We start from the raw sequence: 17,845 nt of genomic DNA, 5'->3' as shown, positions 1-17,845 counted from the left end.
TTTTCATAAAATCTTATCCTCATAACTTTTTTTTGACTAGAATTATAATTTAGTTGGTTGCAAGAGATGATTTCTATTAGATACTTTTCTTACTGTAGCACATGATTTTTTACCCTCTGATTAATATAAACTTTCTTGTATTAGAATAATCATTTTCCTAATTGACATTTTGCATTTTTAATGGTTCTAGCTAATTATTGTTTACTTATCTTAGGTTGTTAATTTGCATTTAGATATTATTAAAAAAATACTGCATGCAGCATGCATATATTTGTGTATATAAAGATTTTAAATGGTTACTTTGAGAATTTTTGAAAGGAAATGAAGAAACAAGAAAGAAAAGTGGTACAATGTCCAATGGTTAGGGTGACCAACGAGTGATAGACTCTAAGGTGAGTGCACTGGCCCAGGGTCGGCTTAGATAGGGGGATAAGCACCCCGGCTCCAATCTGTTGTCCCTCTATTTTTTAATAGATAGGATTCGATCTAAAAAAAATACATATATTTCTTTATTAAAAACAAGAAAAGGTTCAAAAAATTTTGTATATGAAAGTATTTTTTATTTTTACAGATTTATTTTCAAAAATACTACTGGTATTTTGAAAAAAACACAAATATCTATCAATTTTTTTAAAATAATAGTATAGAATTTTTTTCTCCGGGATCCTTGACACCATTGAGCCGGTCCTGCACAGACCAAGACCAAACTGCTAGCGTCCTAGATGATCCATATGACATGATGCAGCAGTCTGCAAACCAGTGAACCATTAAATCAAATAAAGAAAACATGTATTTAATCAATCGTTGATCGACCAATCATTTCACCTATCTTTTCCTTGTTTTTTTTGAAACACAATTTCACCTATCTTTTCATATATTAACTTCTTTCAATAAAAATAAGCTCTAAACCTAATTTTCTGATTTTTAATCTTATTTGTTTTTTTTTTGTCTCTTGTAAATCAAAACTCATGTTTTAAGATGTCTTTGAAAAATTATATAGTTTTTTTCTTGTTAATCCCACATTTTTATCTTAGTTATAAACAAAATTCAAAAGAAAAATGTTCTCTCTTTCTCTTCTCTCTAGAAACTTTATCGAAAAGTTGACTTTTTGATTTCCACCCCTCCGGTCCCTAGCTTTTCCGGCCAGCGGTGGGGGAAGGGCGCTCTGCTTTTCTTTGATTTTTTTTTTCTGGTTTCTCTCCTCTCGATTATGTTTTAAAATCAGAGCCGATTTGGTGGCGACTGCATGCTTTGGTTGGTGGTTTCCCGGAGGCGGTGGCTCTTCTGCGGTTCCGACACTATGAGAATGGTTTCGGGTGCTCGCTTCCTCAGGGGTCTTCGTTTGCTGCCCTCTGTGGTGTCGTTTCTTCTTGTCATCGGTGGAAGTAGGGTGGTCTGCTCGTCAGCGTTGTTGTTGATTGAAGATGGTGGGGGTGATGCTTGAGGTGGAGTTTGTTTGACTCACCGGCCCTGTCTTGTAAGACCCCGCTTTGGGGATGACGGGGTACTTGAATGGAGGGCTACTGGTGGCCGTCTTAGGTTAAAGTTCTAGAATCGATATCCTTACTCTCATCTTCTCCTGTTGTTGTGCTTTTTCAGGCATTGCTCCCCCTCATAATGCTTTGTCAGTGGTCCTTTAACGCTCTTCGGTGGTGTATCTCCGGTGACGATCAATGTGGTGGCTTCTTCGCAGTCCAATTTCTCTGGCGCCATCGTGGCATCTCCAGTTTTGGTGAGGCGATGCTAAAGTTTCGTGTCTAAGGATGGACCGCTTGTGGGGGTTTTCAGCTATACTTTGTAAAACAATCGGACCCATTTTGTTGGGATTTTTGGTATGCTTATTTTTATTTTCCTTTAAAATTTGAATTTTTTTCTTTTGTAATTTTCAGAAACCCTAAATTTTTTAATATGAAAGTCCTTAAAAAATTATAAACAATATATATGATTATGATATTTGCATTGTCATGAAAATTAGTAAATAGTTTTTCTTTAAGATTTAGGATTAGGTAAATAAAAGTGATTAGAAGTTAATTGATTAATGATGCTTATGGCTTATAAATGTATAAATTAATTTATTTAATGTTCGAAGTATTAGATTAGTTTAGATCAAATTAATCTAGATGATAGGAAATTTTACGTATAAAAAATGTTCGGTGATTTGTGCAAATGAAGCTTACAAGTGTTATCTGGAAGGATCTCTAAAGTGTTTTCAAACCCATCCGATAACCTGTTTAGGTATATATCATTCTCCGTGAATCATAAGGCAGGAAAAGGGTGCATGAAAACCTCGCTCAAGCCTATCTCAACCTCTATTTCCGTGGATTTTATGGACGAGTAGAAACCAGTTGATCTTTGAAGATAGAAATTACTTTATCAAGTGTTTGGGTTTTGACTTTTGATCATATTGGGATCAATCAACATCACTTTCATCGTTTAAAACAGTGTGCACTTTAAACAGGTACGTGTTGCTCCATCGTTTTTTTGTTGGAAGACTTTTGCATTAAGGGGATGTATTCAATATAACATTTGAGGTGATTTGATTTTTAATGAAGTTTTAGATGATATCAATTAGTTGCAGAAATTTATGTGATTTTTGTTAAACTACTCTAGAATATAACCTAAAATCATGAGATTTGAGTTTTAATTTTTTTTTTAACTAAGAAACTCCAACCAAACACCATAAAATCACGTGGAAACTTTAAAACTCCATAACTTAAAATATTTTCAATAACAGTGGATTTTAGAGTGCTAAACGAATTGTTAAGTTCAATAACAGTGGATTTTAAATGAGTTTTTAAAATTCATGTTTGAATAACAGTGGATTTGTCATTTTAATACAATCACCTAAAATTCTCAGTTGAATACACTCCCCTAAGTCCAAAAGATAAACGATTTAACTTATAGCAGGGCTTTAATACTATTAATGCGTGCCCTATATCACAATTCATCCGAATCCGACAAGATATTTTAGACTTGTCGAACGAACGATTTCTCCAATATCAAGCTGATAATCTGGCGTATAGAATGTAACAAAGCCATGAAGAAGTTGGCTCAGTTCTTCTTTTTTAAATAAGTTGGCTCATTATGTCTCTCTTTTTCAATCTTTTGATTTATGGAATAGTTACTTTATATTTCTGAACAAATGGTTATATTAAAATTAAACGTCCCACGGACTAAGATGATTATAACCGGAGATATAATAAGCTAACATAGCTAAAACATAACAAAAGATAAAAGTGGCTAAAGAGAGAAAAAACCCGTAGAAAATATTTCCTTGTAATCCGTGTTCGAAATAACACAAAGAAGTCAAAATCGATGTTGAGACCAGTGAGGTGCGAAGAGGCTACCAGAATAGGACTACACAAAAAGTCGTCGTCGGTACAACCTCTGAAGGATAGCAGTTGACAGAGTCGGGAAATGATGAGTTTAGGTGACGTTGCAGATATAAACCATCAAGAAAACGATTATGTGAGTCGGAGGTGACCGGAGGAACGGCGACAAAGGTGTGACTGTTAAGTGAAAGGTCGGAGCCCACGATGCAAGGGATAGGCCATCTGTAAGGGGACACAGATCTAGAATGCTTGGTATAGTAAATGTAAGCTTAAAAGACCAAGATATGTGAACATGCTTGGTAAATGGACCTTTGTAAACCCAACCATGTGCATGGCCTAATCTTAACCAAGGGAGAGTATATCTGTGAGGTGTATCGACACGACGGGACATGGCTTGCGGAGGGGTTTCAAAGCGCCAGTGGAGGAGCTACATCAAACACTATGATGTTGCGCGCTGGTGCAGAGGGAAGGGAGGCGCACAAGGAGGGTGGGTGAAATGTGTTGACTCTGATAAGGTGTTGCCGGGAAGACTACGATGAACAGCGTGAAGCCCAATCCCATCGAGAGAGGTCACTCGGTCCAACCACATATGAGAGCTCGTACGGATCTGGGATGTTGGTTGGACATGGACCCCCCCCCCCCCCGACTGATAGAAACGGATTTCCACGAAGTGGATACGGTGAGGAGAAACGTTCAACGGAGCAGAGGCTTGGAGTGAAGAAGCCCACGGATCTGGAGCAAGGTCAGGGCATCGTTCGGAACAGAGTCGAACCGGTAAAAACAATGAAATGCAGCACTTGGTCACGGTGGCGGAGAGAGGCGAAAGGCAGAGGTATGGTGGGCTCGTACTCAAATGAAGTAGATCCGGTGCTACTTGTTTGAGTGAAGGCGTATAGAGAGTCCATACTGCAAAGGTCGGTGACGATGACGATGACGAAGACAAAAAGAAAGCGCGAAACGGTAGCAGAAGGAGCCGGGAAGAAGGAGATGCCAACGGCCAGAGACACCGCTGGCATCAAGATCCATGGAGATCGGAATTGTCTCGATTTTTGGGAGAAGAGCAGCTATGGACTAGTTACTGATGTACAAATTTAGTGACAACCCAATTGTTGAGGCTGATAAACCAGGGTGTAAAGTTACATTTGTTTAAAATTTCAATATTTTTTTGAAACAGTGAGAAATTAGCAACTTTAATAACAAAAATAGACAAGTAAAATATTGAGAGAAACACTAGTAAACTAATAAAATTTATTACATTGCTAACAAATTTAGTATGTATATATACTTTGATTTGTATTTAAGTCTCCACTCTCAGAGTCCATTTTCTATATGATGATCTAATCTTTGGAAAACGAAGCCCCATATTAACATCATGAAGAGGCCAGTTGAGTGAGAGTTAGAGGAGATGAGTATTGTGAATCATTAGATAACATAAGGTCTACGAAGGTTCGAGATGCAGCTTCCGTGGGATGACCAAAGCGATCCCAGAAGAGATATTTGGTTCTGTCTGGACAAAACTTAGAAATTGGTTGACAATGACTAGCCGCGTTTAATTTTCCACTTCCACAACACGCTGATGTCACCTCAGTAAAACCTAAAATCACAAACAGAAAAAGACACGGTTTGGTTTCTTATATAATCTCATAACATGCGATAGGAACAGCTTGATTTGGTTTAAGGCTCATGATTGCTGTATGAATCCGTCCTAGTTTTCTTAGTGGTGATAGTAAAATTTAATACTTCTGTTTTACGTACCGAAACGGGCAGGGTTGGAGTTAATGTCCTGCAACGACTTGAAGTTGTCAAAGTAAGAGTAACTCATTGAGTTTTGCAATTCTTGTTTGAGTTGTTGCAACATCTTAACTAGAGCTTCGTTATACAAAGAGCACGACCTGTTTGCCTCTTCGTCGCATTCGTGGAGGTCCGAGTCCGTGTCTCTATTCCCCGGTATGCAACCAATCTGTGCAACTCCGGCTACTAGGAATCTACGTGCTCCAGTTTCATGAATTCTCTATTAATTAATATAATTTTTTCAGTTAGTAAAACAACTCGATTTCTAGGAGTTCATATATGTAACCATTAGTATTTAGATTTTAGATATTCAAACGTTTGTGCTTACCTTCAATTGTTCTTTGAGTTTATCAGCCATTGATTGGGTATATTGTTGAGGATTGTTCTGTTCTCGCGTTTTGAACGATCCATAATAGTCGAAAAGATCGTTGCTGCCTATGACCACAATGAATAGAGATTTGGATAGATGAACCTGTGCTTCGGCTGGTCTAAGCTTACCCGTCACTTCGTTATGAATAGATAGCCAATCGTCTACTTGGTGTGACAAAGGAATCGATTGTCCCTAAAACAGTTAAAATAATGTCAACCATGCAATCAATACTCTTTTTCATTCTTTTACAGAATTTTTAAAATAATATTAATATATCATGGAAGGAAATATATGAATGACTTACAAGTTTTTTGTCAGAACTGTTGAAGATCCCGGCTCCGCCTGAAGCAAAATTCAAACTGGTCAAGGCCGCGGATTCTCTCTTTTTGACTTTTAGTGCGCCTTTAAGTGAGCGATACGGCGGCGGTAATGGCAAACCAAATTTCTCAGCTAATTATTAACCAACCAACAAAATAAACAGATTTAGAATCTTATATATTAAAATAGAAGTCATGACTTCTCCTTCATGTGTGATATTTAAAAAAATGGACCATAACTAAAAATCACAACTCATTTATTTATTACGTACTTAAGAAATGTCACCATTTTTAATCCTTAATACATTTAAATATTAAACCAACTCCTACAAATCAGTTAGGTTATTTATTTGGGCTTACAATTTTCATATATTTGGTTAAAGATAATTTAGAATGCATAGTTTCTTTGGGCTAAGTGTATTATTTTGATTTAAAAATTGTCACATTAAATGGTAAAATCTATTAATACGAAATAATATATACTATATTTAAAATATCTATGATTTAACTTTTTTTCAAATACATTTTATTTTTAATCTTTAGATTAAACCTAGACTTTTAATATATGTTTAATAGTATACATTGTATGTAATTTATTTAAGTATTTGTCAATGTTATTTGTTTGATATTAGATAGTTCACTTTTAAAAATAAAAAAAAATACTAATTGTTTAATCAATTAATTTTTAATTATAATCAAAGAAGATATAAGTTAAATTTTTGTTAACTTTATAATTTTGAACTCAGTTACCATGTTTTTAGTAATGAAAATTATTTTCTATTTTACCAAACTACATATTTTAAATATTTATAAAAATGAAACACTTATTCAACAATATAGAAACAAAGATAGATAAACATGTTACATTTTTATATAATTGATTTGATGGAAAAAAGTATCTTGAAAACTATAATATATACCATTCTTGACGTAAAAACTATATATTATGTAAATAAAAAGAAATTAACACCCGCGCGGTTGTGCGGATTCAAATCTAGTGAATCCCTTAAAAGTCAAAATAATAATCTCAATATGAAATTTTGAATGTCATAAAAATAGTTAGAGGATTACATGTAATAAATTTTCTTTCCATTTATTTTTTAACCACTCATTTTATGATTACTAGTAAATATATATAGAAAAATATTCTCTAAGAAGAATAAAACAAATTTCTATCTCAAAGAACGGTTTAAATCATACCAATATCATTAAAAGCAATGTTAAAACAATCGTTAAGCGGTAGTTAAGCATTTCATAAAAGACTAGGTTTTTTCTTGCACCATATGCAAAAACAAAAGTTTTTAAAATTTAAATTATATTTAAAATATTTTTTTTATTATTTGATTACAATATTTAAGTTTAAATTTTAAATGCAATTATATGTAAAACTTAATATAAAATAATACTTTTTAGCAAAAATTATATTTAATAATACATATGTATATATTTAAAATTATAATCTTAGGAATATTTTTTATCTATTTATTTTGGTTAAAATATATTAAATAAAATTCTGTAAAATTAAGAGAAAAATTTGTTATATATAATTATTAAAACATAAAACTAAATAATATTTCTAAAATTTGTAGATACTAAAAAAATGGTATTTGGATAAGAAAATTACAATTTTTAAGATACTGCATAAAAGTTTGAAGAAATGTTTTAGTAATAAAGATTATATAATAATGAAAATATAACTAAATAATAATTCTATTTTTTTTACAAATATTATGTTTCTGTTTCTACTATTATATTGTTTATAGCTATATTACTGATGATTTATGAGTTATTACAATATTTTAAAAACTTAGCAAAATAGAAATTAATATTAAATGTAAATGTCCATGTCACAATTAATATGCTGTCATCATTTTTCTTTCAAAATTAATGTGGTGATTACATATGACAAATCTATTCTCAAATAATGTATAGGAGATTACTGTATAAACAAATTACTCGAAATTTAAACGTTAACAAAATACTTATTTTTATTTATTATACATCATGAAATATTAATAACTGATAATAAATTAATTAAATTTGAGAATGATTTGTAGTTAACTTTAAGGTTACTTGATTTAACCGAGTCAGATCGATTTAGATTGCTTTACTTTTTTAGAATGATCTGAATCAGTTTAAAACAATTTAAACTTACTTGAACTGCTTAATTCAAATTCAAAAATAATGGTTTTGGTTATAAATGATTTACCGCATTCATTCTACTTATATAAATTAATCTTTAGACCATTATAAAAATTATAGAGACAAATATATCACTATACATAACTATATCATTAATTATATATGTTATGAATAAATAAACATAAAACTGGAAATTAAATATTTTACAAATAAATTATATAAAACATATTATATTTAATTTTAAATTTAGGGTTTGTAAGATTTATGGTTCAGTAATATAGATTATGATAAATGATTAACATTTCTAGTATTATTTTTGTATGAGTATTATTTCTGATTTTTAATAAATAGTAGTATTTTTGGTGTATTGTTTTTTTTATAGCACATCCATGTATCTAATTCTAACAAAATGTGGCCTACATAAGAGCATCTCCAAAAAGATTTTATATTTTGAAGTTTGCAAAACTCATGTTCTTCTATTGACAAAAAAAATGTTCTTCTGCAAAAGAAAAATTTCAAATATAGCTTCAAAATTATTTATATTTTATATTATGATCTTTATATTTTTCATAATTAATTAAATTTATAAACATTTTATAAATAAATAGCACATATGTAATAATATTGCATTAATAATAATTAATAAAATATAACACTAATATATCCAATTATAAGTAAATAAATACATTATTAAATATTAAAATAGAAGCAAAATACCACGTTATTTCATAAAATTATTCCCATAATGTTTCCATATACGATCAACTAGTGCATTTCGAAATAAGAAGTGACTCTCTTGATTTATAATTTGTAGATTCGAGCTAAAAATAGTTGAGATTGAGTATCCTCATTTTTTGTCATATGATCAATTATGTCTTCATAACCTTTTTAAAAACTTTTAATTAAGTTTCTTTAGTAATTTTTTATTGTTAAAATATAGTTTTAAAATATTTGTAATCTTATTTTAAAGTTTTTATTTAATTTATGTGTAAAACTTAAATTTAGAAGTTGAAATACTTATGAGGTATAAAAATCTTAAGGATTAAAACGGTAAACAAAAAAAACTTTAGAATCATTAAAATATAATTGATGTGTAATTGCAAGGACTAAAATGCAAATAAAAGTATGAAAGTTCAAATTCGAAGTTTTGAATGGTGAAACTTTAAATATATATATAGTTTTACTCTACGAAACTTCGTATTTGAAGTTTTGAAGTTCCTTTTTAATAAAAAAATATTATACATTTAAAGTTATAGAGTTTCTTTTGCGGATGCCTTAAATATATCAAACATTATTAATTTCATTTCATACCGAACATAAAAATAATAATGTGACACTTACCGATAAAATCGGCGGCATTTTTGCCGTTAGAGAATCTTCCGGTGGCTTTCTTTTTAGGAAAATCGACGCCGTTACGTGGATAATTAGCTTTGGCTATGGAAATTGGTAAGTAATTATTGTTTCCGGCATCAACTAATGAATCTCCAAACACGTATAATCCTGGTATCGATGCTAGTTTTCCGGTCGCTGCTTCTAAACCGGGAAATGAATCGAACCAAAGTAAACCGAGGTAGAGTAACCAAATGGCGAGGGAGGGCATTTTCTTCTTCGGCATGTTCTACTTTTCCCGACAAAACTATTTAATTTGGGTTTTGTTTTCCCCTTGGAGTTGTAAGAGAGTTATAGGCCGTCTTCTTTTTTTTTCTTTTTTTTTATAGCAAGCCTAGATTTTAGTCGGCAAAAATAGCAAACCTAGATTCTGTGTCCGTCATATATTTTTTAATAGAAAAATAGAAATTAAATTTTGCGGTCATGATTGTTTATGCAACCATCCTATCATCATTGTTTTCCTTCCATTCGTGTGGAGTGTTTCAAATCAATCAAATAAACATGAGTATATTCTTTCCCAAAAATTCATAGACTCTCATAACGCTTCCCATCAAAAATTTCAGTCAATATATCTACAAATCGAAAAGTACATTTCTAAACGCCAGTGAAGAGAAGTATCATTTACAAGACCTAAAATCGTTTCATTTAGAAAGTCATGATTTTTGTTCATATATTTTTCCCAAGTTGTTTTAGTTTCCTGAATAGTTTCCAGAGCATAAGTGTACAGCCAGTTCAGGGTATAAAAGGATGATCGTTAGTCCCCAAACTTTTATTTTAAATTGATTAAACAAATTTTATAAATTAATCGAATGTTGTTTAGTGTTAAATAGACATTTTATTTGTATAATATTTATCTTATGTGGCTTAATTAATATTATTATAATTGTTTGTGCAATTTATCTTCTTAGTAATTTGGTTCATATTATAATTAGTTTAGAAACAAAAATAGTAGTATAATATTGTTTTCATAATTACTTTATAATAGATGGTGTATTTTATTTAAATTCTTTTTTAAAAAAATTGGGTCTAATGTTTCTGTTTCAATAAGAGAAATAAGTGGTGTGACTTCTAAATTATCAAAATAAATTATTAAGATTAATAAAAAAATGTTTATGATCCCCGAAATTTCAAATCCAGCCCCGCTCAAGTGTTAAGTGCTAACCACAACATTCTCATCACAAACATACCCGTCAGCTCCCTCTTATACGGTTTCATTTATGCATCTATCTACAAAGCCAACGCAACCCCCCAAGACAAGATAGTCTTGTTTGACTCAGCCGAGTGTATGGAAGAGATTGCTACTTCAAAACATTTGTTTTTGGGGGTCTTGTTCTTTATTGGCCTCGTGTTTAGTCTTTTGCTATTCTAAGAACCTGCAGACCCGTTTATATTACTCGTTTAGCACCGTTTTAACTAAAATCATTGGTAATCTGAGAACAGAAGTTTAAATGTCATTCAAAACATTATCATTTAAATGAAGTCATTACATATTGACAAGTTTCCGGATTCCAACTTAAAACCAATTGGCGGTAAGTGCAGTGTCCGAAATCCCTTATATATTACTTAAGTCCTTTACATATTTCTAATGTAAGATCTTTTCTCTAACACTTTCCCTCGAGATAATGGTGCGTATAACCATTAATCTCGTAAAATCCACAATACCCCTCCGAGATAATGCTTCTTTTTTTAGTTTTTTCGAAAAAGTTGAATTTTCTTTGGGCTATCAATTCGTGGGAAGATCGGACCACTTTTCGGTCGGATTAATAGGTCAGTGCGTGGGTCCGCTCTGATACCATGACAAGTTTACTGGACTTCCAACTTAAAACCAATTGACCGTAAGTGTGTGGCAGAAGTCCTTTATATATTACTTAAATCCTCTACATATTTTCAATGTGGAATCTTCTCTTCAACAGATATATGTTTTTATGGACTAAATATTGGTGCAACATTGCATATATTGTTCTGGTCACTTTTTACTAAAATTATACTTACTATATGATTATGTATTTTTGATTTTGGCATACTGTGTATATGTATCTTCTATTTTTATTCGTACGTAACTTGTAAAATCAATATATAATTTATTAGCTAAAACTAATTTTTTTTGTCATGTGTAGTGAAGAACAATAATTCAGATACGATTTAATTATGCTGGTAAGGAAATCAGAAAAATCAAAGCTACATGAAAATAAATCAAACGCAATGGATACATAATTACCAACAGTCAGTACACTATAAAAACAAGGCCATTTCCGACGGAATTCATATTCATAAAGAAATCTTCGACAATTTTTTTACAGAATTAATTTTTAAAAATATTTATTTAATTTCTTTGGAAATTTGTTGGGAATTTTAGTGAACTATGAGAGTTTTAAATTGGTGTTATAGGCGGAGTTATTGAGAGTATATTAGCGTCATTTTACATTCATTCTTTGTTTCTTTGTTCCCTCTCATTCGTAACAACAGTAAGCTCTGATTCCCAAAAAAGAATTTTGAAGAACACAGCCAAATCGTGAACTGGAAAGATGTCAATTTTCTGCAAAAGAAGTAAATCCCATAGTGTTTGCATACTCATCTGATAACCTTATTAGGTTTATAAAAAAAAACGAGAGAAACACTAGCAAATTAATAAAATTTATTTCATTGATATACTTAATTTGTAGTCTTTCTCAACGAATCCCCATATTGACATTATGAAGAAACTAGTTGACTGAGAGTTAAAGGAGATGAGTATTGTGAATCATCAGATAACATAAGGTCGATGAAGGTTCGAGCTGCAGCTTCCGTGGGATGACCGTAACGATCCCAGAAGAGATATTTGGTTCTGTCTGAACAATATCTCGTGACTGGAAGGCATGGAATATCCGCGTTTAATTTCCCATTTCCACAACAAGCTGATGTCACATCAGTAAAACCTAAAATCAAAAGGAAAAAAAAAAGACAACGATATATATATATATATATCAACACAAAATTAAGCTAATATTTTATATCAATATCGTGACATGCAATGCGAACGGTCTGATTTGGTTTTCAGTCTCATGATCGTGGTATGAATTCGTCCAAGTTTTCATTAGAGGTGATAACAATTTGTTTTGACGTACCGTAACGGGCAGGGTTGGAGATAATGTCATGTAAGGACTTGAAGTTGTCAAAGTAAGAGTAAGTTATTGAGCTTTGCAACTCTTGTTTGAGTTGTTGCAACATCTTTACCAAAGCTTCGTTGTACAAAGAGCACCACGTGTTTGCCTCTTCGTCGCATTCATGGATTGCCGAGTTCTTCTCTCTTTTCCCCGGTGTGCAACCAATTTGTGCAACTCCGACTACTAGGAATCTGCGTGCTCCAGTATCGTGAATCCTCTATATTAATAACAGAATTTTTTAATTAGTAAATCCAATCAATTTTTCTAGGAGTTTCATATATTTAACCACATGTACTTAGGTGCTCAAAGGTGTGTGGTTTACCTTCAATTGCTCTTTGAGTTTATCTGCCATTAATTGTGTATACTGTTGAGGATTGTTTCTTCTTCGAAGTTTAAACGATCCAAAATAGTCAAAAAGATCGTTACTACCTATGACCACTGTGAATAGAGATTTGGATAGATGTATTTGTGTTTCGGCTGGTCCAAGCTGATTCGTCAGTTCACGATGAATAGAGAGCCAATGGTTTACTTGGTGTGATAAAGGAATAGCTTGTCCCTGAATTAATTAAAATAATGCCGGCTATTGAATCAATACTCCTTTTCACTCTTTTCCAGAATTTTTAAAATAAGTTTAGTATGTCATAGAATGGAATATTTATCTATATAAATAACTTACAAGCTTTTGGTCGGAGCTGTTGAAGATACCGGCTCCACCTGAAGCAAAATTCACACCGGTCACGGCGGCAGATTTTCTCCTTTTCTCTTTAAACAGGCCTCTTAGTGAGAGATACGGCGGTGGTAGCGGTAAACCAAATTTCTCAGCTAATTATGAATCAACATGGAAAGGTTAAAATGAATTCCCAGAAAGTTATACTCTATCGTAGCGTTGCAACAATTTCGAAATATATTGATAACTGGTAATTAGAATTTCATGCAATTTTTCGTTTCTGTTTATTTTATTTTAGTTTTTTTTTCTAACTTTTAACCATTCATTTTATGATTATAAGTGAATATATGATATATGTAAGCACAATGGCCATCACTTTACGGTACCTAAATCAATCCAATCGTAGCCTAACACAACATAAACATGCCAAGCATCCCTGTTCTAAAACACGTCCACCTGTATGATTCGACAGCCGAGAAAGCGTTCAACGGTGAGTGAGCATAACGATCTGGAGTGATTCGGTTGCATTATACGAAACAGTGATTTGTTAAGTTTTAATTTTTAAGAACGAAATCTGATATTTTCCGAAAAGGTAATAAAAGCTATCTTCTACAGATCCCTGGTTTTTCCAACCACACTGAGAAAGTATAGACTAGTACACCAAAATGCACTAATAATTATACTCCACATATTTAATATAAATGTTTAATAGCTACAATTCAGAAAAATGTATGAAAATGCTATGATTTATATCTTTCGGATAATTTGGTAGATTCTCACTGCATAGATAACGCGTAGCGAGCTTTTGACCAGGCCAAATATTAATAATATAATTTCATATGCAAACAATAAATTACTAATTTCATTTCATATGCAAACAACAAAATGACACAGAAAAAATGAAAAAAACACACTCACCGATAGCATCGGCGGCGTTTTTGCCGTTACTGAATCTTCCGGTGGGTCTCTTGCCAGGAAAATCAACGCCATTATGTGGATAGTTGGCTTTGGAAACGGAAAATGCTAAGTAGTTATTGTTTCCGGCATCAACCAACGAATCTCCAAACACGTATACTCCCGGAACCGAACCTAGTTTTCCGGTTGCTGCCTCTAAACCGGGAAAATAATCGAACCAAAGTAAACCAAGGAAGAGGGAATATATGGGGAGGGACGGTGTCTTGTTCGTCGGCATGTTTTTTTTCCCCGACGAACTCGTTGGTGTGGGTTTTGTAGCTCCGTGGCTCTTGGAGTTGTAAGAGAGATATAAACTTACTGTGGTTTATATAGAGAGAAAAGAAATGTGAATACTGACTGGAAAAAATCTACAAACTTAGAAAAATTTATCAATAATTCAATTATGATAATGTGAAAAAGAGGAAAAAATAAAAATGCAAGAAGAGTCAGCTTCTGTTTTTGTCCTTGTCAGACTGAGCATGGCTCTATGTGGTATGTCTTGCCACTCTTGTGCCAATTTCATATTTATTATATCTAATGACTTTATAAAATAAAATGCGACATTTTTACAATATGTTAAAAGCATATTTTCGCATCATACGATTAAATATATAAAATGAGATTGTTCCTGTTTTCTTTGTCAAAAAAAAACGAGTTAGTTTCCATGATTTGAGATTTTGAAGTGTAGTGGGAATGTGGGATTCATATTGCGTAAACGCGTGAGGAGTTCATGACTGTTTTTTACGTTATTGTTAGTAATGAAATAACACAAAGCTTTCTCAATTCTCTCTTAATCCATTATAACCACAAGGTCCACAATTCCATATCTAAAGCTACTTCAGTTCAATCTGAAGGACAAGTATTTTCACAAATAAAGACATACATTTCATTTGTTGCAATTCGAAGTTTGAGTTATCCACTTATAAATGGCACTTACTCGGAAGTCCTTTTTGTTATATTTCATTAATTCGAACATAACGAAAAAGTGATTAAGAGTCGGGTACACCAAAAATTTAGCCCAAATCTTTTACAGGAAAACAAAGCCGAGATAAAAACAATCGGAGCTAACACCCCAAAGAGAGGCTTATAGTTAGGCTAATGCTAGCATAAATTATAGAGGCTTATAATTCATGCAAACTTTAAGGCATCATAGCCTTACCTTGTCATTTATGTTTTTAATTCAAAGTCCTTAGTTAAAAAAAAAAAACACTCCCTCTGTTTATAAATGATCCATGTTTTAAAATTTTCACAGTTATTAAAAAAAATTAAAATTTTTATAGTAAATGTATTATTTTCCGTGTTTAGCTATTTTCATTTTAACCAATCAAAATTCAGTAACACAGTTAATGTTTTTGAAATTTATAATTTGTCATTCTTACATACATGAAAATGTTAAATATAGATATTTTAAAAATAAAATATTTTTTTTTAAACAGGGATCACTTAGAAACGGAGAAAGTATGTAATAGTGTTATTTTATTCTTTTTTTGGTCAAACATTTTGTTTTTTCTTGTTAAACATAATCAGGTTAAATCCTACATCGACTTCCACAATAATCATTGGAATATGTAAAACGTATGATATCATTGTTGCCATTTTAAAATATATAGTGACCAGGTAGACATCTAACGATGGAAGTCGATAGCAGATCGATATTCGATCTGTGGCCTAGATTAAAGAAGAATTCTTCACCCTTCTAACTCTAGTTTGTAATATTTTCTTACTAGCTTAACTTTTCTTTTTATCATATTAATTTTTACAATTTTATGAAGCTACATAATGAAACTAAAACACGCAGGTCCATTATTTCTAAACATTGATTTGTCTAGTTTCGGCTTGAAATGATTGAAATCAAGTTACTGTCATGTAAGCTTAGAGCATGATTAATAGGTAATTTTTAGGATATAATTTTTAGCAGAATATAAGAAACCGTTTCTTAACTTTTAACTAAAAAATTAAGAACCGGCTCTTAAATATTTAAGAGCCGGTTCTTAATTTTTTAGTTAAAAGTTAAGAGATGGTTTCTTATATTTCCATAAAAACCTCATCACAAAAACTCTCTATTAATCATGTTTTTAGCTTGATTAACCTCCTTTTCTTAGTCGGAGTTTTTAATTCATGATTTAATTTTTTTAATATATATTTTTTGGCTAAAAAGGGTTTTTGTATCTTTTATTTAAGTGATGGTTTTTACTTTTTTTTAGTTAAAATCTATAAAAAAAAACTAAAAACCCCAATTAAAAATTTGGAATTAATTATGGTCTTCTTTCTCACTATGCAGAACTGCGGAGACTGCGGGAAAAAACCATAAATAGATGGTCTGAATTAGTTGAGCGCGTTCACACAAGGAAAACACAACAGACAATCAAATGCTTCTTTTTTTTATAAACCACAGACAATCAAAACATAACTCATTGCGCACATCGATACGATTAATACTACTGTACAATTCAATAACAATAGTAGTATTGAAATTTATTATAAAACTGCATTTTTGAAAGGAAAAAAAAACGGTAACCTCACAATTATGCATGCATGACACATTGTCCCGTTGATTGACACGAGTTTTTGTTTGTCACTTATGAAAACGTATATTCTTTTTTTTTTGCATAACTGTTAATATATAAATGAAAGTTTGATTTTATAAGATTTGTATATCAAAGAGACTGAGACACCTTGACAAAAAAAGGTAAAAACAAGGTGAAACAAAAAACATAGGCAATGGCATTATCTAAGCCATAAAGACATCAAATTTCCAAACTGCTTCCTATGCTTCCTAGCTGTAATTGAGTTCCTTACTTCCTTGTCGATGAGATTATAGAGAGTAACAGGCGGGAGCAAACCTTTGCTGTGGATGATGTTGTTCCTTTGTCTCCACAGATTGTATATTGTAGACTGGACCACCAACTTCTTTAGGATAGAGGGAGCTGCATTTGAGGAGATCCTAATCCAAGACAACAGTTCAGACCAAGAGGTAAGCTGAGAAGGGGGGGAAAGTCTAGCGATAGTCAGATTCCACACTTCCCTGCTGTAAGCGCATCTGAGAAACAAGTGATCACGTGTTTCTTCATCTCTGGCACAGAATGAGCATGTCGAGGGAACCTGCAGACCCCATGTAACCAACCTTGATCTCGTGGGGAGACGGTCTGCATTAGCCACCCAGAATGTAAAAGCATTTTTTGGAGTTGCTCCTTTGTACCAAATAAGATCTGCCCATTGCTTGACCTCATCTCTTGGTCTCAGCACGTCCCACATCTTAGCTGTTGGATATTTAGCGCCCAAGTTGATACTATTCCCTTCAACACACCAATCAAAAATATCTTCTGGGTCAGTCTGCTGCGGCAGGGGGATGGTTGAGAGAAAGATATGAAAACTGACAGCAACATCGGATCTCGGTGATGGGAGGGACCAGCCCGTTGAGGTATAAGCTTTGGAAACCTTAGCATGAAGTGGTATGCGAAACTGAGCCGGGCCAGTAGGTCCGATCACTTTAATAAGCTGCCCAAGAGGAGTCCAAATGTCAAACCAGAAGCTAATGGAGTTTCCATTACCCAGAATAGGTGTAGAGAACCTTAGTGCCTCATGCCTCAATTTTAGAATTTGCTTCCAAGCCCAAGAATCAAGTACATTTTCTTCTACTGCCCATATGCTTTTCTCCTTCAAATGGAATTCTTTATGCCATGCAACCCATAAGGATTGGCTATCCGATAGGAGGAGCCAGAGAAAACGCAGGCACAATA

General features: G+C 32.4%; 2 protein-coding genes across 2 annotated transcripts; both read right to left on the bottom strand.

The window, feature by feature from the left end:
• Positions 1-157: 157 nt before the first annotated feature.
• On the bottom strand, positions 158-11,572 carry LOC103844951 (GDSL esterase/lipase At5g55050). The gene is made up of 5 exons (XM_009121781.3): positions 9,294-11,572; positions 5,798-5,943; positions 5,452-5,685; positions 5,088-5,343; positions 158-4,926 (listed from the first exon to the last, which is right to left on the bottom strand). The coding sequence occupies exons 1-5, from the start codon at positions 9,565-9,567 to the stop codon at positions 4,703-4,705; spliced, it is 1,134 nt and encodes a 377-aa protein (XP_009120029.1). The 5' UTR covers positions 9,568-11,572; the 3' UTR covers positions 158-4,702.
• A 224-nt stretch (positions 11,573-11,796) lies between these two features.
• On the bottom strand, positions 11,797-16,245 carry LOC103844950 (GDSL esterase/lipase At5g55050). The gene is made up of 5 exons (XM_009121779.3): positions 14,070-16,245; positions 13,161-13,306; positions 12,807-13,040; positions 12,446-12,701; positions 11,797-12,256 (listed from the first exon to the last, which is right to left on the bottom strand). The coding sequence occupies exons 1-5, from the start codon at positions 14,341-14,343 to the stop codon at positions 12,033-12,035; spliced, it is 1,134 nt and encodes a 377-aa protein (XP_009120027.1). The 5' UTR covers positions 14,344-16,245; the 3' UTR covers positions 11,797-12,032.
• Positions 16,246-17,845: the final 1,600 nt, after the last annotated feature.

Source organism: Brassica rapa, chromosome A10 (assembly GCF_000309985.2).
Source record: "Brassica rapa cultivar Chiifu-401-42 chromosome A10, CAAS_Brap_v3.01, whole genome shotgun sequence".
In the NCBI taxonomy this organism is placed as follows: domain Eukaryota; kingdom Viridiplantae; phylum Streptophyta; class Magnoliopsida; order Brassicales; family Brassicaceae; genus Brassica; species Brassica rapa.
The sequence above is the reverse complement of the archived record's forward strand: the minus strand, read 5'-3'. Positions and strand labels throughout refer to the sequence as shown.

Excerpts from the sequence above, each read along its gene's own strand:
- LOC103844951 (XM_009121781.3), bottom strand. The coding sequence starts at position 9,567 with ATGCCGAAGAAGAAAATGCCCTCCCTCGCCATTTGGTTACTCTACCTC. Across the intron at positions 5,944-9,293 it reads AAATGCCGCCGATTTTATCG|CTGAGAAATTTGGTTTGCCA; the intron begins GTAAGTGTCACA and ends GTTAATAATTAG. Across the intron at positions 4,927-5,087 it reads CTCCAACCCTGCCCGTTTCG|GTTTTACTGAGGTGACATCA; the intron begins GTACGTAAAACA and ends TTGTGATTTTAG.
- LOC103844950 (XM_009121779.3), bottom strand. The coding sequence starts at position 14,343 with ATGCCGACGAACAAGACACCGTCCCTCCCCATATATTCCCTCTTCCTT. Across the intron at positions 12,702-12,806 it reads AACTCAAAGAGCAATTGAAG|AGGATTCACGATACTGGAGC; the intron begins GTAAACCACACA and ends TTATTAATATAG. Across the intron at positions 12,257-12,445 it reads CTCCAACCCTGCCCGTTACG|GTTTTACTGATGTGACATCA; the intron begins GTACGTCAAAAC and ends TTTTGATTTTAG.